The sequence below is a fragment of the Camelina sativa genome, chromosome 18 (genome assembly GCF_000633955.1).
Source record: "Camelina sativa cultivar DH55 chromosome 18, Cs, whole genome shotgun sequence".
NCBI lineage: Eukaryota > Viridiplantae > Streptophyta > Magnoliopsida > Brassicales > Brassicaceae > Camelina > Camelina sativa.
Window position 1 is genome coordinate 17675699 of NC_025702.1, and position 20123 is coordinate 17695821.

Genomic DNA, 20123 nt, shown 5'->3' on the forward strand with positions numbered 1-20123 from the left:
TTTTTTTTTTTTTTTTTTTTTTTTTTCTAATATCTGCTCTCTCCAGGGGGAAATTAAAAAAGGTGGAACCTTCTTTTGTTCTCCTGGAGTGCGAGATCAATTCCCTTTTTTTCTTCATCGTATCGCGGACTCTCTCTCGTCTTCGTCGTCGTTGATCGTATCTAGGAATTGTGGGGTTTTTAGTTCGATTCAATTCATCACATATCTCGATTTTTTTCTGGGGTTTTTCAAAGGTTTGATGATCGGTTTGCTTTTGTTCAGTTTGTTCTTTTGATTGATTGATTGGTTTGATAATATAAATTAGGGTTTGTGTTCCTATAATGTTATCCCCTTTTGCAGTTAAAAGACTTGATTTTTTTTTTAATCGTTGACGTTGAATTCGTTATTAATCTGAGGTTTTAAGGTTTTTTAGTCTTCTGTAGTAGAAAGATGAAATGGAGTCTACGATTTTTAGATGAATTATGAAATTGATTACACCGATGATGATAACGCTTATGAGAGTTGTTTTACTTTTTCAGAACCAAAAGAAGGTTTTGGTATATTGGAAAATGCCTTCTCTAATCTCACAACAATGGCAAGAGAAGACTAGTGGATTCTTTTCTTCATCAGGTTTGATTGTTACTAACCTCTCTCCTTTTGTGTATGTGTGTGTGTGTTTGGGTGGAAAGCTTACTATGTTTTTTACTGAATTAGGAACGAAGCTTAGGGAAGCCAGGCAATCAGCTGGTAGTTTTGTGGGGGAAGTAGCTAAGGATGCGAAAGTGAATGTTACTGATGTTGCAGAAAGAGTTGGCACGATGTTTAAAAGCCGGTGGGCTATTCTTCAGCAGCCTGCAACTAGACATGCTGTGCAAGAACACCTCATAACAGCTGCTGCCACAACCGGGACTTTGGTCANCCTATTATGTAAGAGAAAACTAGATACACGTGGCACCTACAACACATTTGTTACCGTCACCAGCCTGTGACGAAGAAAANGAATTTACTCTCGACAAGAATGTGTTTTTAGTTTCACTTTCTAAGTTCTGACAGCTTAATACTCTGATCTTTGTTTTCTCTTTAGGCGGCCAAAAAGACTGCGCAAAAGAGCAAGACCATTTTGACGGATATAGAAAGGTGGAAGAAGGTATTTGATTCTGACATGTGATTACTGTATGCCGTTGATCTGAGTTTGGTCTCTAATATATGTTCTTTATAATCTGCAGGGAGTTGCCAGCTCAGATGGTAAGATAATGCTGACCATTGCGATTTATGAGATTAAACGGTTTATGAACCTTGGTTAATCGGAAATTTTATGGTCTATGGTCTCCGATTTATCCTTTTTCTTGAGATGGCTATTAGTGATTAAGATTCCCTCGGCTTGTTGGAAAATAGGGTAACACTATATGATTTTTTTTTTTGGCGCTCAGTGTTTGGTGTTGCGATTGAAAACACTGTCCAGCGGCAGGAGTCAAGCAGGCCTATTCCATTTATACTGACTAAATGCGCAGATTATCTCATACTAACAGGTAATAATGTTTTGACCAATCACGCCTAAGGCTTTTATTATAGCTCATCATACCTTCTCACATCAGTTTATCAATGTGGTATATTTTTCAGGACTTAATTCACCGAGCTTGTTCAAAGCCGAAGGAGACAAAAAGTTGATTCATCAATTGGTTTCTACGTACAATCAAGGTAACCAACATTCCAACAACTTTTCTTTTCGACACTCATGGCTCAGGGAAAAATTTTATTTTAGTTTAATCACTTGTTTGGCAGATCCTAGAGCGTCAATACCTGAGGGTGTGAATCCAGTTGATGTCGCTGCACTCATGAAGTACTATCTTGCTAGCCTTCCGACACCACTAACTACTTTTGAGCTTTATAATGAAATCAAAGATGCAAGGTCAAGCGTACACAGAATGAAAAAGTCCCTCCAAAAGCTTTCCAATGCGAACTATAATACATTGGAGTTCATAACAGCGCTATTGCTTCGTGTAAGCCAGAAATCACTACTTAACAAGGTAAGAATTTCCTTTATCTATAGTCACTCAAAATAGTAAGAAACTAACACTAATATCTGATTCTAGATTCTCATAAACTTCCAATATTCAGGAATCAAATATGTAATCTAAATATTGAGAAATCATTTGTTTGCATTTTGTCAGATGGATTCGCATAGCCTAGCTATGGAGATGGCTCCTGTGATCATGTGGCGGGAAGACAAAAGGCCTGAATCGTACCGGGAATACTGGAGACGCCCGTCGAGGAGTCCTAAGAAAAGTAACGACTTTGAAACTGCTACTCCATGGGACTTGCTCTCAGGTAAACACAAAATTCTTAAACGTTTATCATTTGAATTAAAAAGTTCTATTATGGTCATTAATATCTTTCATGGTTGTTGACAGACGAAGGAGAAGGTCTAGATGCATCTTCATCAATCTCTCTAGATGATATCGTTCAAGTTGATTTTGGAGCTGTCGAGGTTGTGCAGTGCCTAATTGAACATCACAATGCGATTTTCACGGATGCAGACGAGACTATATGGAGGTGAAAACAAAAAAGGGTTTAATAAACCAGTCTTTCTCTCAAGTCGCCAGTTCCTTTCATGATTCCACAATTTCCGAACTGAACCAGAAGAAGATAACCGTTACAAGAACATATGCATTTTGATCTGGATGATGATTGATTTGACTAGTGATTTCAGTAAATAAGCTTTCGTTTCACATTGGTTATTCTGTAACAAGTTTTAGACTTTAGAAACTGATGATTTAAAAAGATAAGTTTTTCTTATAAGAAATCAAGAATTCGGATTGTTTCCTTATCATAGAAAGCAACCACCGGACGTAACCTGACTTGGCTGAAAGTTTGACGCTAAAGCTCCAATTAGATAAACCGCTGGTTAACAAATCGGTTAGTTAAAATCCAAATGAAACCAAAACCGATTAAACCGAACATGTTGACTCATGAGTAGAGACTAGAGACGGCCAATGGACCTCTAGAGTCAAAACGTAGCAGACATTTGTCGTTTCTGTAGCTTCTTGAGCTCACAGAGTCACACCCATGGCGAGAAGCGATCCTTTGACTTTGGTCTGTACTCTTCTTCTGTTACTGCCTCCACTAACGGTAAGCGCTATCTGAAAATCTCAAGCCAATTGGAACTGGGAAAGAAAAATCGGATCTTTGATCTCTTTTAAGACTTGGGTGGATCCCGTATATTGGGTTGTCTACTTCTTGGTGGGGATATATCTCTGATTTTCTAGTTTCGGACGCTAGATTTTGCTAAATTTGAGTGCTTTTTGCTAAATCGAATCACTTGCTGTTTGTTTGTGTGCTGGACTTTGATATACTTATTGAATTAACTTTTGGGTACTACTGAATACTGATCAATGTTTCATTCAATGCCTAAATCATCAGAATCCGTATTAAACTTTTTTTTTTCTAGACTTGGAAATTTCTCGTATAACAAACTGGGTTTATCTATGAATGGTTGGTTTCAGGTAGCTGAAGCGGAATTGGTGAGATCTGACAAGTTTCCTGTAGTGGTGAGTACTTGGCCTTTTCTTGAAGCTGTTAGAGCCGCTTGGAGAGCAGTTGATAATGGGAGCTCTGCAGTAGAAGCTGTTGTGGAAGGTTGTTCTGCTTGTGAGGAACTTCGCTGTGACGGTACAGGTTTGGGGGCTGTCATCTTGGTGCTATCTTTTGAATTTACTTCTCTGTAATGTTTACTCTCTGAAAGTGAAAATTCACTTTGTTGGTATTGATAGTTGGGCCTGGTGGAAGTCCAAATGAGAATGGTGAGACCATGATTGATGCTTTAGTTATGGATGGGGTAATGAATTCATCAGTATCTCGCTATATAAGTCCCATTCGAATCAAGATCTTGAAGAATGGACTCACATTTTTTGGGTTATGCTAAGGACATTCATAGGTGACCATGGAGGTTGGAGCTGTTGCTGCAATGCGGTATGTTAAAGACGGTATTAGAGCTGCAAATCTAGTGATGAAATACTCTCAACACACGTTGCTGGCTGGAGAAGGAGCATCAGCCTTTGCAATCTCCATGGGTCTTCCTGGACCCATGAACCTAAGCTCCCCTGAATCCGTAAAGAAGTGGTCGGACTGGAAAGAGAATCGATGTCAGCCCAATTTCAGGAAGAACGTAGTCCCTGATAATGACTGTGGACCGTACAAGCCAAACAATGGTGCTATGACTGTTTCTGGAGAAAAACGCACTGAATCTTGCGAGATGGGAAAGATTGAGTATAGACCTCCTCTTGTTGGTCCTCACAATCACGATACCATATCGATGGCTGTCATTGACAAAGTAAGATGAGTTCAGTTACATTCTCTATACATTTTTGATTCCATGATGAGAAATTCTGACTTTCTGAGTGTAAGTCTTCCAATAGATGGGACATATAGCTGTTGGGACATCGACCAATGGAGCCACATTCAAGATTCCTGGAAGGTAATGCTGTTTAAACCGACCATTGTCTCTGACCTAAACCAACCCTATCTATCTCATTTGCCTCCTAATTGTTCGAAATGTTTGAAAAATATGCCCAAAATGGATTTCATGTGTTATCAATATAGGTTACTTAATCCTTATATCATGTAAAGATTCGACTGAAAACTTGAAGCCTTGATTGTGAAACACAGGGTTGGTGATGGACCTATTGTCGGTTCATCAGCCTATGCTGATGATGAAGTAGGTGGATGTGGTGCAACTGGAGATGGTGACACCATGATGCGCTTCCTCCCTTGGTAAACTACCCAATCTCCTTTAACAAAAGAACACTTTTGTTTTTTGTTCCTATCTTTAATGCAATCTAATGACCAAGATAGGTTTCTCTCGGTGAAGGTCACTAATGAATCTCGTCTAATTCTTGTGGCTCTAAAATTGAATCTTGAGTGTGTATGACATGTAAAAGTTAAAAGGCTTATTATCTTGCTCATGTGTTAAATCAAACTTATTATAAATTTTCTTCTTCTTGGTTGAGGTTTTAGTTACCAAGTCGTGGAGAGTATGAGACAAGGAATGAAACCAGAAGAAGCTGCTAAAGACGCAATCTCGAGAATCACAAGGAAGTTTACAGATTTCGTGGGAGCCGTAGTAGCTGTTGACAAGAACGGGTCTCACGCAGGAGCTTGCCATGGCTGGACGTTTCAGTACTCAGTCCAGAACCCTGACATGGACGATGTTCAAGTCTTCACAGTGCTTCCTTGAAACCGGTAAATTGTATCTACTATACTACTAATCTTTATGAAACTCAGTTTCCTGAAATTTGGTTATGGATCAATAATACTATAATAGGATAGAAAGGTTGATAAAAACTCATTGTAGTTTGTAAATAAAGATACGGCACGACGTTCACGTATGGAAATACCGAATGGCAAGCTTGTTTGGAGTATCCCGAAGTATTCTTTTGCTTTTGCTAAAGAAAAAAAAACATAGGAAACTCTGTTCTGGGATCTGTCTGAATTGATCAGACAGAAACTAAGGAAATATGTTTTTCTCAGTAAACAACAAAACATATGAACAATAGTTGACTTTCTCTGTAATTTCATTGATTACACGAGCGCATAAATAAAATAGGAGAATTCCTAGGTATATCCTTTTCGATTCTATATCGAGTTGTTGCAATTTTTTTTAATTGTATGTTAGTATAATTTTTGTATTATTATTACTATTATTATTATCATAAAGTTAAGAAATTAGTTAAAAAAAAAAAAATAAGACGTGACAAAAACTGAGGAGAATCATGTAGGCAACTAAATCCTAAGATTGACATCTTATCATTTCAAGCTTGATCTCATTATCTAATGATTTTAGTCCATAAACTCAAACTAAATAATAAGTGTATGTTCTAAATTTCAATTATTTTGAGAAACCAATGTTAAAGTCATTTTTCTTTTTGATGGATTCAAAGTTTTTTTTTTTTTTTTTTTCATTTTAACATCTATGTTTTAAAAAAGATTATTGTAGTTCATTTATCCCGATATCTCGACATATTGTTTTCCTTTTATTTTTTTCTAAAGAATTTATGTTTGAATATTTTATATGTTTGACTTTGTTTATTTTACTACATAAACTGCAACCCGAGGTATATACCAACGTAAAAGCGAATATAACGATTTTGATATAGTAAGCTATTTCACTAATCAAATTCCAAAGAAAATTAAAACAGAGAAAATGTCTTGTATTATTGTTTGAATGTATGAAGATAAAATAATTAATTAGTGAGCTGACTATACAAACAGTATAAATGGGGGATTGTGGCGGCAACAACGTGCTTGCTTGTGTCCTAATCCTTCCTTCTCCGTCAATTATTTCTTCTTAAGAAAATGTCCTAAGATCACCAACCTTAGGGTTCTTCCTTCGTCCTCTGCTTGAACAGAACTAGACGGTAAGCTCTGTTCTGCCTGAATCTCCATTGTAACAGCTCTGTTACGTTTACATCTAAAATCTTCTCAACTCTATCGCAAACTCTGAAACACTGTTTTTAAGTTTCAGGATTAAACAATGGAAGAGAAAAAAGTAGCAAGAGCGTTAAGCGAACACTTGTCTCTACCTCCTCCACCATCTCCTGTTGTAGCGGTAGCCATTAATGGAAAGAAGAAGAGCAAATACGTTGCATTTTGGGCTCTTGAGAAGTTCGTACCTGAAGGCTTCTCTGATTTCAAATTGCTCTATGTTCGTCCTCCTGTCACTTACATCCCTACCCCAAGTAAGTATTGACTTAAGAAGACTCAGAGAATTTCTTATAATTTATGAAAAATATCAATGTTTTGGTTACAAGGAATGAGTCGTTCTTATATTGGATATGGTTCGATTTCAGTGGGGAATGCGATATCTGTGTCAGAGCTTAGAGACGATGTAGTATCAGCTTACAGACAAGAAGTGGATTGGCACACAAACGAGATGCTACGTCCATACAAGAAAATGTTCGAAAGGAGAAAGGTATGATTCTGTCTCAAGGATTAAATCTAAAACTCTCTTTATTTTGTTCTGTTTTCCCCAAAATCTGAATTTGTATCATATGGAACAAAAAAAAAAAAAGGTGCATGTAGAGATTTTGGTGCTGGAATCACACGAGCCTGTAGCTGCGATAGCGGAAGAGATCGCTGGAACAGGAGTCACCAAACTCGTCATAGGAATGTCTCTTCGCGGATTCTTCTCAAGAAAGATCGATATGTCATCTATGATAGCAACAGCTGTCCCGAGATTCTGCACAGTCTATGTGGTCTCTAAGGGTAAACTAGCTTCCGTGCGTCCTTCTGATTCAGACGCTAGCGGAAGCATACGATTCGAAAGAACCGAGAGAAGCAGTTCAACGAGTGGCTCCACTGATAGTCCTAGACTCCCTTCTGGTAAGTGGTGACATCAATTAAATTGAAACTTTAAGTCTTTAAAACTGTCAGTTTTCTGATTTGTAAAAACTCGAAAACAGAGTACCAAGACTTTCTCTCGTTTGTTTCGGAAGCTCAATCCCGAGTCTCTCCTTTTTTTCCTGCACCAAAACATTCGATGAGCACCAGCGCGGTGGTTCAAATGGAGACGAGTTCTAGTGAGAATGACCAAGAGGAAGTATCTAGAGGGAGAGGGATGGAGATTGTACAAAGCGGTAATGAAGGGAAGAAGAATAAGGATGAGAGCTTCAGTGCCTCGTTTCCAATGGGAACAGATGCGTATCACGCGATGAGCTGGGCTTCTAAATGGAGAGATCACGAGGATCGGAGAGAGATCATGAGCTCGTCTTCGAGCAACAACCACGAGCTAGCTAATATGGATTGGGGTGCAGTGGTTCCTGAGAACTATTCTTTTGTTTCTCATTGTGCCTCTAACATGTCTGATGGACTCCTCAGTGTCCATTCCGTGACTGATAACCAGGTAAACTGATTTGTCTTCTTTCTTGATTCTGTCTCTGGTGTCAAGAATTGAGAGTCAGAGTCTAGAGTCACCATATTGTTTAGCTGAATCAGAGTCTTGATCTTTGATTGTGTATCTCTAGAGAGGCAGAACATGTTTTGGTTCAAAACTAAAACTGAATCTGATTGTGTAGGTAAATCTGAGCTTTGAGATTGAGAAGCTGAGAGCTGAGCTGAAACATGTTCAGGAGATGTATGCCATGGCTCAAACCGAGACTGTGGATGCTTCGAATAAGGTTTCATTCAAATTCTTGAGCCACATATAGACCTTGGCGTTTTTTTGCTTTTTGTTAAGATTTTTGTGTTCCTGATTTGGTTGCAGCTAACTGAGCTAAACCAGCGGCGGTTCATGGAATCCGAGAAGCTTGTGGAGCTAAAGGAAATGGAAGAAGTAGCGAAAGATACAGCATCAAAGGAGAAGCAAAGGTACGAAGAGGCGATGAAGGAAGCAGAGAAGGTTAAAGAACTCATGATGAAAGAGGCTTTACATAGAAGAGAAGCTGAGATCAAAGCAGAGCGTGACGCTAGAGAGAAAGATAAGCTCCAGGCTTCTCTCGTCTCTCCCGGGATCCAATACCAACATTATACCTGGGAAGAAATCGCAGCAGCGACTTCTGACTTCGCGGAAAATCTCAAGATTGGAATCGGAGCCTATGGAACCGTATACAAATGTAATCTGCATCACACGACAGGCGCTGTTAAGGTCCTTCACGCAGGAGAAACTCAGCTCTCTAAACAGTTTGATCAAGAGGTTAGAAGATCTGTATATATTATTGAGCAAACATCTATAGGATGAAGCCAATGTTGTCTAAATGTTTGGTGTTTCTCTTTTGACAGCTTGAGATCTTGAGCAAAATCCGACATCCTCACCTAGTCCTCCTCCTCGGGGCATGTCCCGAACGAGGCTGTCTCGTCTACGAGTACATGGACAACGGAAGCTTAGATGACCGGTTGATGCTAGTGAACGACACTCCTCCAATCCCTTGGTTCGAGCGTTTTAGGATCTCTTTGGAAGTAGCTTCCGCGCTCGTCTTCCTCCACAAATCCAAGCCTAGACCCATCATTCACCGCGACCTCAAACCAGGAAACATCTTGCTTGACCACAACTTCGTCAGCAAACTCGGAGACGTTGGTCTCTCCACAATGGTTAACCAAGACGACGCAGCTTCTAAACTAACAGTCTTCAAGAAAACAAGTCCCGTGGGAACGCTCTGTTACATCGACCCTGAGTATCAGCGGACCGGGATTATCTCACCTAAATCAGATGTGTACTCTCTAGGGGTTGTGATTTTACAGCTGATAACGGCGAAACCGGCTATAGCGATTACTCATATGGTGGAAGAAGCGATTGGGGACGATGCTGAGTTTATGGCTTTGTTGGATGTAAAAGCTGGGACTTGGCCTATTAGTGAGACTCGTGAGTTAGCTGCTCTGGGACTGTGTTGTACGGAACTGAGACGCAGAGACAGACCGGATCTTAAAGATCAGATCATCCCAGCTTTGGAGCGGCTTAGGAAAGTCGTCGACAAAGCTCAAAACTCTCTCTCGAGGACTCTGTCTGGTCCTCCATCTCACTTCATTTGTCCACTCATCAAGGTAATAATAAACCCTAAAACCGTGACTAATTACTTGTAACACAAGAAATACTCTTTTCTGATTTTAACCTAATTTTGTGGTGTTGAAAACAGGGAGTGATGAACGAGCCGTGCGTGGCTGCGGATGGATACACGTACGATCGAGAAGCTATCGAGGAATGGCTGAGAGAGAAAGATACGTCGCCGGTAACGAACCTTCCATTGCCTAACAAGAACCTTCTTGCTAATTACACACTTTACTCAGCAATCATGGAGTGGAAATCTAATGAACAATAGTGAGAAAGAGACTCAACAAATAAGTACGATGGATTCGTTTAATGTGTTACTACTCTAATCTTGTTTTGTGTGTTTCTCTCTGTTCCGGGGATTTTTCTTTTGTGTGATGAGATTACAAGATTACAACAATATAGAGAGAAAAAAATGTCTTTTGATTTAGTTTTCTTGTGTTCTGGAATCTGTCTCATGTTTCCAAATTCTATATATTTCTAATATTTATGTTAGCTAAAACAAATGTTGAATAAACTGAATTCGAATTATAAACATGATATTGACAGTAATACAAACCATTTATACTACAAATTTCCAGTCAACAAAATAAACTCGTTTTAGTCCAAATAGAACTGATATGTAGGTTTTGGACCATCCGTAGCAGATAGAACAACGCACCTACTACAACTCATGTCAAACACGTCCACTACTGAAGGGTCAAAAAATTCACATCATCAAAATTTAAAGTTAGAACTGTATTAATCAAACGCATAATTTTGTGTTTTCTTCTAATTAACATCCGCATCTCAGATAAGATAACTATCACCGGCTATTTCGTCGAACTTTAAATGCTATTGAATGCACATAATAAATGCTAAAAAGTACCACATGTATTACCTTCGTATTGGAATCGACTATAAAGACATCCACAGGTAATCCAATGAAAAATAATGCGGTTTTATTTATTTATCTCTGTTTCATACTTATGTTTTGAGTTTTTGCATAACTCTCTGAAGAAAGTAACGTATAATGTCTACTAAGATTTTCAATTTTTTTTTTTATCAAGAACTAGCATCATGTTGGTTTTTTTCATATATATTATGATTCATGAGTAGGTCAAGCGTCTTGTTTGACAATGATGACATCCATTCATTACACCACGGCCAATCTCAATGTTAAAACGGTGAATATTCGTACTTGAGATTCAAAAGTTTGATGGTACATATTTGTGCTTAAAATATGAAAAATTTGGAGTGTACGTCCAAGAAATGAGCTCCTTGCAGAGATATGTGGAAAATTTATACCACAAGGTGAGATCGACGATACTTTAAAACACTCGTTGGGACATATTTGTTCTTAAGATTATGAAATTATGGAGTATACAAGAAATGAAACCGAAATTTCCTTAACATCTATATGTGGGAAGTTCATACTACAAGGTGAGTCTTATCTATAGAGCTTTGAGTTGTGTTTTTCGCCGCAANTGGATTCGTTTAATGTGTTACTACTCTAATCTTGTTTTGTGTGTTTCTCTCTGTTCCGGGGATTTTTCTTTTGTGTGATGAGATTACAAGATTACAACAATATAGAGAGAAAAAAATGTCTTTTGATTTAGTTTTCTTGTGTTCTGGAATCTGTCTCATGTTTCCAAATTCTATATATTTCTAATATTTATGTTAGCTAAAACAAATGTTGAATAAACTGAATTCGAATTATAAACATGATATTGACAGTAATACAAACCATTTATACTACAAATTTCCAGTCAACAAAATAAACTCGTTTTAGTCCAAATAGAACTGATATGTAGGTTTTGGACCATCCGTAGCAGATAGAACAACGCACCTACTACAACTCATGTCAAACACGTCCACTACTGAAGGGTCAAAAAATTCACATCATCAAAATTTAAAGTTAGAACTGTATTAATCAAACGCATAATTTTGTGTTTTCTTCTAATTAACATCCGCATCTCAGATAAGATAACTATCACCGGCTATTTCGTCGAACTTTAAATGCTATTGAATGCACATAATAAATGCTAAAAAGTACCACATGTATTACCTTCGTATTGGAATCGACTATAAAGACATCCACAGGTAATCCAATGAAAAATAATGCGGTTTTATTTATTTATCTCTGTTTCATACTTATGTTTTGAGTTTTTGCATAACTCTCTGAAGAAAGTAACGTATAATGTCTACTAAGATTTTCAATTTTTTTTTTTATCAAGAACTAGCATCATGTTGGTTTTTGTCATATATATTATGATTCATGAGTAGGTCAAGCGTCTTGTTTGACAATGATGACATCCATTCATTACACCACGGCCAATCTCAATGTTAAAACGGTGAATATTCGTACTTGAGATTCAAAAGTTTGATGGTACATATTTGTGCTTAAAATATGAAAAATTTGGAGTGTACGTCCAAGAAATGAGCTCCTTGCAGAGATATGTGGAAAATTTATACCACAAGGTGAGATCGACGATACTTTAAAACACTCGTTGGGACATATTTGTTCTTAAGATTATGAAATTATGGAGTATACAAGAAATGAAACCGAAATTTCCTTAACATCTATATGTGGGAAGTTCATACTACAAGGTGAGTCTTATCTATAGAGCTTTGAGTTGTGTTTTTCGCCGCAAAAAAAAAAAAAAGTTTCCGGGAGGTGCCGATGCAGAGAGGTATAAGACAGAAGCTTTCACAAATTATGTCATTATTCGTTTATTACTTTCTGAAAACTCTTTTTATTACGTAACTTAATATCATTAGTCAAACGTTTAGAAGAAAATAGTCATACGAAAAATTCTCTTTCATGTCACTAAAAAAAGATTCGCAAAAGATGAAACCTTATTGACATATTTGTAGTTGAACGAGAAAAATCAAAAACAAAATTGTATTTTGGCTGAAAATGAAACCTAAATATTCATAAATTGAACAAACAAACAAACAACCCCCATAGATTGAAAAGTCAACAATGTAAAAAAGTTGGCAGTCCGACAAAAGCCAAGTTGTTCTGACTTTGAACGTCATCACGTTTTCTACTCAAAAACCTTAAGTTAGTACTTACCGGAAAAGACATTACATATTCATTCACACACACAAAACTCTTCCTTTGACATTTTCAATTATTCGGTTTTTTTTTTTTTTTCTTTTTCTTTTTAGAATCATTACTTCTTTTGAATTTTGGATTATTATACATATATCCTTTAGAAATTCAACTGGTTTGCGCATAAATTTCCATATAACTCCCATTTATTTAATCAGGAAGATTCATTCATTCTTCACTGACTCAAATTTGATTCGTCGTCTTCTTCTTCTCTCTCTCTTTATCTCCATTTGTCAAGAAGCTGTTGAATCATCATCATCATCCACCCACAAGTTTGGGAAAAGCTTTGAAGTAAAAAAAATCAATAGGTATCTCTTCACACATCTTATCTGGAACTGGAACCATTGCTTAAAACAAACCTTAATTAAACCCTGATGATTGATCTTAACCGTTGAATTGGTTCCATGTTTTTATTATTTTTTCATATATATAAATTATTATATCCATTTAAGGATTCAACTTGTTTTGTTTTTGTCCAGAAAATGTCTCTGTAAATTACATTTTAATTAACATAAAAACCAGACCAATTCATGACTCTCTCTTCTCTCTGTTTTTGTCTCTTTTTAAGCTCTTTAAGCTCATCTGCACGACGAGACGAGGTTAAGGAAACCGAAGCTTGAAGCTTCAAAGTCAAAATTATCATCAGGTATCTTCAAATCTCTCTATGACTCTATATAACCACTTCAACAAACCCTTAAAACCCTGAGGATGAATGATGATGATGGTAATCAGATCTCAGCCGTTGAAAATCAAGAAATGGGAGACGGAGCTTTACTCGTAGCGATTGCGATCAAAGGGAACAATAGCAAAACCAAAGGCGTTGTTCGATGGGCACTTCAACAATTTGCTTCTCAAGAACATGTCGTCTTCAAGCTCTTACATGTCCAACCTAGTAAGTTATATATAGAGACTTTACATAAGTTGCAATCTTTGACTAAGTCAAAATTTCGATCTGATTTGTTTGGTAAAAAATAGGAGATTCGAATACGACAAGAAGACAAGATTCGAGTTCGACCACAACAGTTTACAAGAAAGATGTTGATAGAAAAACCAGAGAGATGCTTCTTCCAAGTAGAGACATGTTTGCTCATAGAGAGGTATGTGAGTCACAGTTGATTCCAGTTGCTGTTTTCGTTTTTCTATTGTTGAGAATCTGAAATCTTGTGAAATGTGACAAATGTATAAAAGGTTCAATTGGATATAATGGTGCTTGAATCAGACGATGTAGCTGATGCAATCTCTAAAGCAGTTCAAGATCATGGAATTAGTGAGCTAGTCATTGGAGCTTCCTCTTCTATCATATTCTCATGGTAACATTTTAACACTCTCTTAACTTTCGATTTCTATGAGTTTTTCGATCGATTCTTTAAGTGTTATGTTCTTTTGCAGGAAGTTGAAGAGAAGCAACTTGTCTTCAAGAATTTCAGATGTTACACCAAGATTTTGTACAGTTCATGTTATCTCTAAAGGAAAGCTTCTCAATGTTCGTAAATCAGATGTAGACATCGAAACAAGCATTGCTGATGATAGAAGTGAAAGCCGGTTCTCTTCAAGTAGCCATTCAGGTATAAACTTAACTCCGTAGGACACAAAATGAAAACTTGTTTTTATACCTGTTTGATTTGATTAGGTTTTGTAAACGTTTTAGGGTCAGTAAGTTCGACATCGAGTCATCAGTTCACATCTACACCTTTACTCTTCCAAAGAATCCAAGCACTTTCAACCGTGAACCAAAAGGTTGGAACAAACATTGTAAAACAAAACAATGATCATCCGCATCATCATCGTCATAACAGAGCCGGGTCTTTAGATGTGGATGAATCGAAGTTACTGAACCAGAAGGGATTTTACCGAACAAACAGCTCGGGGATTGGGTATGGAGGAAGTGATATCCAAAGCTGGAGAAGCTCTCAGATGGAAGAGGCTTCAAGCTCAAGTACCTATAGTGACCCTACTTCATCTAGTAGCCAGGTTTATTTTTTGTCTCTCAAAACCAATTGACAAATGAGTCTTAAAGTTATGCATTAAGTTTTACTAATGTGTGATTCTTAACATGCAGATGAATAAAGACTTTGAGTTAGAGAAGCTAAAGATTGAACTTCGACACATTAAAGGAATGTATGCAGTTGCTCAAAGCGAAGTCATCGATGCTTCTCAAAAGGTTCATTGCTAGTTTTAGAAAGTAGTTTTTTCCGATATATATCGGAATATGATTTGAATCCTTTAATTTGTTTTTTCTTGTCTCTCAGATGAAAGATCTGAACCAGCGGCGGTTAGAGGAAGCTACTAGGTTCAAGAACTTAACGATAAGAGAAGAAGAAGCGGATGAAGTGGTGGAAATGGAGAGGGAGAGACAAGAAGAAGCGGAAAATGAGGCTGAGCTCGTGAGAGAATGCATCGAGAGAGAAACCGAAGAGAAACTTGAGGCGGAAGCAAGAGCGGAAGAGGTTAGAAAAGAGAAGCAGAGGCTAGAGGATGCACTTGAAGGCGGACCTCTTCAACGGCAACAATACATGAAATTTGACTGGGAAGAGATCGTCGATGCCACGTCATCCTTCTCCGATGAACTTAAGATCGGAACAGGTGGTTACGGAAGCGTGTATCGGTGTAACTTGCACCACACGACAGTAGCTGTCAAGGTTCTTCATTCAGACAAAAGTAGCTTAACCAAACAGTTTCACCAAGAGGTAAAAATTAAACAAACCTTTTTCACTTTTTAACCTCCAAGCAAAATTATTTCTTCTGCTAAAAACGATGCCGTTTTCGATGATGTTTCCTTCAGCTTGAGATTCTAAGCAAGATTCGTCACCCACACTTGCTTCTTCTCCTAGGCGCATGTCCTGAACGCGGCAGCTTAATCTACGAGTATATGCACAACGGAAACCTTGAGGAAAGACTCATGAAACGCCGACCAAACGCTGACACACCGCAACCGCCTCCCTTACGGTGGTTCGAGCGGTTCAGAATAGCTTGGGAGATCGCTTCAGCTCTTTATTTTCTCCACACAAACGAACCGAGACCTATCGTCCACCGCGATCTTAAACCGGCCAATATACTCCTTGACCGGAACAATGTGAGCAAAATCGGAGACGTAGGACTCTCCAAGATGGTTAATCTTGATCCGTCCCATGCCTCAACGGTTTTCAACGAAACCGGTCCGGTCGGAACATTCTTCTACATCGATCCCGAATACCAAAGAACCGGAGTGGTTACCCCTGAATCTGATATCTACGCGTTTGGAATCATACTTCTTCAGCTAGTTACAGCTAGATCTGCGATGGGGTTAGCTCATACTATAGAGAAAGCTTTGAGAGATCAAACCGGGAAATTTACAGAGATCTTAGATAAGACTGCTGGAGATTGGCCGGTTAAGGAAGCGAAAGAGATGGTTATGATAGGGCTTAGATGTGCGGAGATGAGAAAGCGTGATCGTCCTGATTTAGGGAAAGAAATTTTACCGGTTCTTGAACGGTTAAAGGAAGTTGCGTCTAACGCAAGAAACATATTTGCCGAAAACCTAATTGACCATCATCATCATAATGCTCCGAGCCATTTCTACTGTCCAATAACAAAGGTAAATGATGATCGAATCTTATATCTTAATGTCAGGTTTTGTTAGTCATGTGTGGGTTTTGATTTGGTTTATGGTTTGATTGTTGAAATTAGGATGTGATGGAGAATCCATGCGTTGCTGCGGATGGATATACATACGAGAAGAGTGCCATTAAGGAGTGGCTTCAGAAGAATCATAAATCTCCGATGACGGATTTGCCTTTCCCTAATCATTCTCTACTTCCTAATCACTCTCTGCTTTCTGCAATTAACGAGTGGAGATCACAACTAATTAAATAAAAGTAAAGGTTTAAGGTCTTAAGATTTATACGGCTTAATTCGTCAATTAACATTTTTTTTTAAAAAAATGCATCGTGTGTGTTTTTTTTGTCATACCATTCTTCTTGCGCATACACGAGTAGATCAACGTTGATGAAATATGCGAATTTTTTTGTATGTAAAATGTACCTTATTTGTTTTATTGTATTATAGGTTTTGACTGCACATTTGCATGATGAAAATATAAAGAGTGTTGATATATCCATATATTTTACGACTGTATTTTGTATATTGGTTTGTTTCGTTACATCTATATCTGTACCCATAATGGAAAAAAAAAGTCTCAGTTAACAATTGCTATGCTTAAAATAATAGTTTCATATGTTTTTTCAAGCTCGATTTTGTTGGATTTTACTAGGCTAGTAACTTAGTAGTATCCGTGAGATCTGTCACCTAGGCCATTAAATGGTGTGGGTTCTATATAATACAGCTCTGAAAGACATAAATATGAAAATAGAGAATAATAAATAGCCAGACAAATACTGAAAATTAGAGATGATATTTGAGCATTGTCAACAAATTCTCTCAATTATCTACCTGGAATGATTGAGACACTGAGTTTATATAAAATACTCCATGAAGAATCAGAACATAAAACATAAAATTATTTAACAAAACTTGAATGTGATTACAAAATAGATATAGTTTACACACACCCACACACATATACACATATAAATGGAATAAGCTTTATCCAAATATGCAATGATCAAATATCAGAATAGAAATTATGCAATAAAGTAGAAAAAAAAAGGAAAAAGTAGTAAAACATCTAAAAATTGTTCCCAAACCAAAGTTGCATATTGAGTTGTGATTGTTGAAAGCCGAGTGACATGAAGGTCCCCTCGTGGCCTTCTTTGATACGTATGGTGTTTGGTGGGGCTACAAAAGGACCATTCGACGTGGGAGAATAATTTTGCCATACTAATTCAGATTTCCTCTAATTGAACTCTACACTAACCTATCTTAATCCACTTAAATTTGGAGGCAATAGTTATACCTGTTAATAATTCGCTCATTTCCTACACCTATTTAGTACCAAAAAAAATCCAAACAAAATATTTGAATACGTTTTCAAAGTACAACGCCATAATGGCAAAATCTTACTTCTAATAATATGACAAAGTTAAAATAGTCCTTCCAATAAATTGACCTATATAACAAATTTGGATTATACCGGTAGGTCATAAAACTTTACACAATTGGTTGAGAACTTTGGGAGGAGAATAAAAACACATTTTTCAATAATAGCAAACAAAAACAACTCATAAGTCCACATTGATACAACTAAAACATGTTTCAGATCTATATATCATCATTTACTTCATCTACCATCACACAACCTATTCACATCACATATCTATCTGTATCACTACTACTGTGAACAAAAAAAAAGGTTTCAATTATTCATACCTTTTCTATTCTCTCACACCTAAACATTCCAACTTTATATCTCTCTCACTTGATACCCCATATCCAAAAAAAAACTAAAACTTTTCCATGAGATGAGAAAATCACATTTGCTAAAACTGTTACTTGCGATATCTCTACCGATAACATTCTTGATCATAATAGCCATCACCATAATCTTCATCTTCTGCAGAAGAAGAACAGAAACAGAGACCAATGAAGCTCAACACGACGTAGAATCTCCTTACGAAAAACAAGACTTTTCAGACGACGTTAGTTCGGAAACAGAGGAGGAGGAGCTTTCCATCTTCCACGGTGGAGAAGATCTCACTATCTGCGACATCCTCGACGCTCCAGGAGAAGTCATCGGGAAATCAAGCTACGGAACATTATACAAAGCGACGTTGCAGAGAAGTGGGAAAGTTAGGGTTCTTAGGTTCCTTCGACCTTTGTGTGCAGTGAGATCAGACTCTAAGGAGTTTAATGACGTCGTCGAGTTGTTAGGATTCGTCCGACATGATAATTTGGTTCCTACGTTAGGATTCTACGTTGGGGATAGAGGAGAGAAGCTTATGATTCATCCTTTCTTCGGTTCAGGGAATCTTTCAGAGTTCATCAAATGTAAGTCTCTGTTTTCTACTCTCTGTTTTTGTTTCTTGGTTTCTTCTCGTGAAAAGATTGGAAAGGAACCAACAAAAATGGGTTTAACTTGTTGGCTGTCTTGATTCCATTCGTCGCTATTTTCGTTTATAAGTCCATTTTGTCAGATGGAATCATATTGGTAACTGTAGCCAATTCAGAAGAAGTTGTTTTATCTTTTTACATTTTCATAAAATCGTAACATGTAGTATATTGTTTTTTCTTGCTCTAGGATCACCATTATTGATCTATCTTTTGTCGGTAACTACTTTTTTTTTTTTTTGTCACTTCCCACTTCTTTATACACAATATATAAGACAAAAACTTTATAGATCTCTTTCCTTTAAATCTTTAGAATATCAACATGAGGATTAATTTATCTAATCAGTATTCAATAATGTTTTCTAAAAAACAGAGCATAGTTTTGGCAGGTGGAGATATAGACGCACACAGATGGAGCAATATTTTGAGCATAACCATTGGAATAGCTAGAGGACTTGATCTTCTCCACACTGGGATGATTGTTCACGGAAACCTCAAGTCAAAAAACGTTCTTTTGGAACGGGGTTTTAAGCCTAGAGTCTCTGATTTCGGCTTGCATTTGCTCTTGAACTTTTCGGCTGGGCAAGAGATTCTAGAGGCTTCAGCTGCAGAAGGATACAAAGCGCCTGAGTTGATCAAGATGAAGGAAGCAAGCAAGGAGAGTGATGTGTATAGTTTTGGTGTGATCATGCTTGAGTTAGTCTCTGGTAAAGAGCCGATAAACAAGAATCCAACGTGTTCTGTTCTTGATCATAATAGGTTGTTGTCTGATTTGTACCGTCCTGATATTCTTAGGAGATGTGTGAAAGATGGAAATGGTGTGACCGAAGAATGTGTTCATGAGTACTTTCAGCTTGCAGTGTCTTGTTGCTCTCGATCACCTTCTCTTAGGCCGAGCTTTAAACAAGTATTGAGGAAACTTGAAGAGATCAGGAAATGATGCCAAGCCAACTCACTAATTTGTAGAACAGACATAACGAGAGAAAGTTTGAATCTTTCAAGCAGTCAGATACATTTTTGCGTAGATCGGATTATACATGGGAGAGTCTTCACAGGGATGATACAATACATATACACAAGTTCTAGCTTGTGGATGTCTACAGAGAAGTAGTTGTAACTGAAGATGGATCGAAGCTTTGCTTAGGCAGGACTTCATGATTGGAGAATACCTGAGAGAATAGCCAATTAGCCAACAAGAGACTCGAAGACTCTCAAAAGGCCTCTATTAATCATATAGAACATCATCTTCTTGAATGTATATATTGTCCTTCAAGTCGTATATTATAGCCTTCTCGGTTTGTGCAGCAAGATAGATGATACCTGAAATATCCATGACTCTCTCTCGCTCTCTCTGGTTCTTGCTCTTGAAGGAGATCTTTGCGGTTTTAAGCAAAGTATCATGAACTAATCTTGTGTATGTTATAACCACAGATTCAACATTTTTTACCCTGTATTTTCTTCATCAATACATTTAAAATAGAAAAAAAACAGGTTTATAAAAAACGGCATAGTGTGTTATAGCTTTTATTA

General features: G+C 37.4%; 5 protein-coding genes across 15 annotated transcripts; all 5 read left to right on the forward strand.

The window, feature by feature from the left end:
• On the forward strand, positions 19-2789 carry LOC104762267 (uncharacterized Rho GTPase-activating protein At5g61530-like). The gene is made up of 10 exons (XM_010485523.1): positions 19-233; positions 519-609; positions 694-947; positions 1064-1126; positions 1206-1224; positions 1410-1508; positions 1600-1677; positions 1762-2006; positions 2151-2307; positions 2391-2789. Exons 2-10 carry the CDS (start codon positions 549-551, stop codon positions 2534-2536), a joined length of 1122 nt encoding a protein of 373 aa, XP_010483825.1. The 5' UTR covers positions 19-233; positions 519-548; the 3' UTR covers positions 2537-2789.
• LOC104762269 (probable isoaspartyl peptidase/L-asparaginase 3) lies at positions 2954-6575 on the forward strand. Of its 7 annotated transcripts, none has more exons than XM_010485529.2 (8): positions 2954-3108; positions 3483-3654; positions 3750-3814; positions 3914-4309; positions 4395-4453; positions 4645-4749; positions 4993-5217; positions 6500-6575. In XM_010485529.2, exons 1-7 carry the CDS (start codon positions 3046-3048, stop codon positions 5210-5212), a joined length of 1080 nt encoding a protein of 359 aa, XP_010483831.1. In that variant the 5' UTR covers positions 2954-3045; the 3' UTR covers positions 5213-5217; positions 6500-6575. The 7 variants fall into 7 exon arrangements, with proteins under 7 accessions (XP_010483831.1, XP_010483830.1, XP_010483829.1 ...); XM_010485528.2 differs by lacking the exon at positions 6500-6575 and adding an exon at positions 6247-6330; XM_010485527.2 differs by lacking the exon at positions 6500-6575 and adding an exon at positions 5330-5596.
• LOC104762268 (U-box domain-containing protein 52) lies at positions 5135-9944 on the forward strand. Of its 2 annotated transcripts, none has more exons than XM_010485525.2 (9): positions 5135-5217; positions 6500-6713; positions 6825-6946; positions 7047-7356; positions 7437-7876; positions 8049-8150; positions 8237-8665; positions 8752-9510; positions 9603-9944. In XM_010485525.2, the coding sequence occupies exons 2-9, from the start codon at positions 6509-6511 to the stop codon at positions 9783-9785; spliced, it is 2550 nt and encodes an 849-aa protein (XP_010483827.1). In that variant the 5' UTR covers positions 5135-5217; positions 6500-6508; the 3' UTR covers positions 9786-9944. The 2 variants fall into 2 exon arrangements, with proteins under 2 accessions (XP_010483827.1, XP_010483826.1); XM_010485524.2 differs by lacking the exon at positions 5135-5217 and adding an exon at positions 6288-6392.
• LOC104762271 (U-box domain-containing protein 51) lies at positions 12878-16518 on the forward strand. Of its 2 annotated transcripts, XM_010485532.1 has the most exons (11): positions 12878-12919; positions 13180-13257; positions 13344-13503; positions 13587-13708; positions 13800-13921; positions 14001-14176; positions 14260-14582; positions 14671-14772; positions 14861-15298; positions 15394-16185; positions 16278-16518. In XM_010485532.1, exons 3-11 carry the CDS (start codon positions 13368-13370, stop codon positions 16461-16463), a joined length of 2397 nt encoding a protein of 798 aa, XP_010483834.1. In that variant the 5' UTR covers positions 12878-12919; positions 13180-13257; positions 13344-13367; the 3' UTR covers positions 16464-16518. The 2 variants fall into 2 exon arrangements, with proteins under 2 accessions (XP_010483834.1, XP_019095467.1); XM_019239922.1 differs by lacking the exon at positions 12878-12919 and having other exon boundaries at positions 13106-13257.
• LOC104762272 (putative kinase-like protein TMKL1) lies at positions 17842-20046 on the forward strand. Of its 3 annotated transcripts, XM_010485536.2 has the most exons (3): positions 17842-18533; positions 18974-19300; positions 19389-19472. In XM_010485536.2, the coding sequence occupies exons 1-3, from the start codon at positions 18008-18010 to the stop codon at positions 19397-19399; spliced, it is 864 nt and encodes a 287-aa protein (XP_010483838.1). In that variant the 5' UTR covers positions 17842-18007; the 3' UTR covers positions 19400-19472. The 3 variants fall into 3 exon arrangements, with proteins under 3 accessions (XP_010483838.1, XP_010483836.1, XP_010483837.1); XM_010485534.2 differs by having other exon boundaries at positions 18974-20046; XM_010485535.2 differs by having other exon boundaries at positions 18983-20046.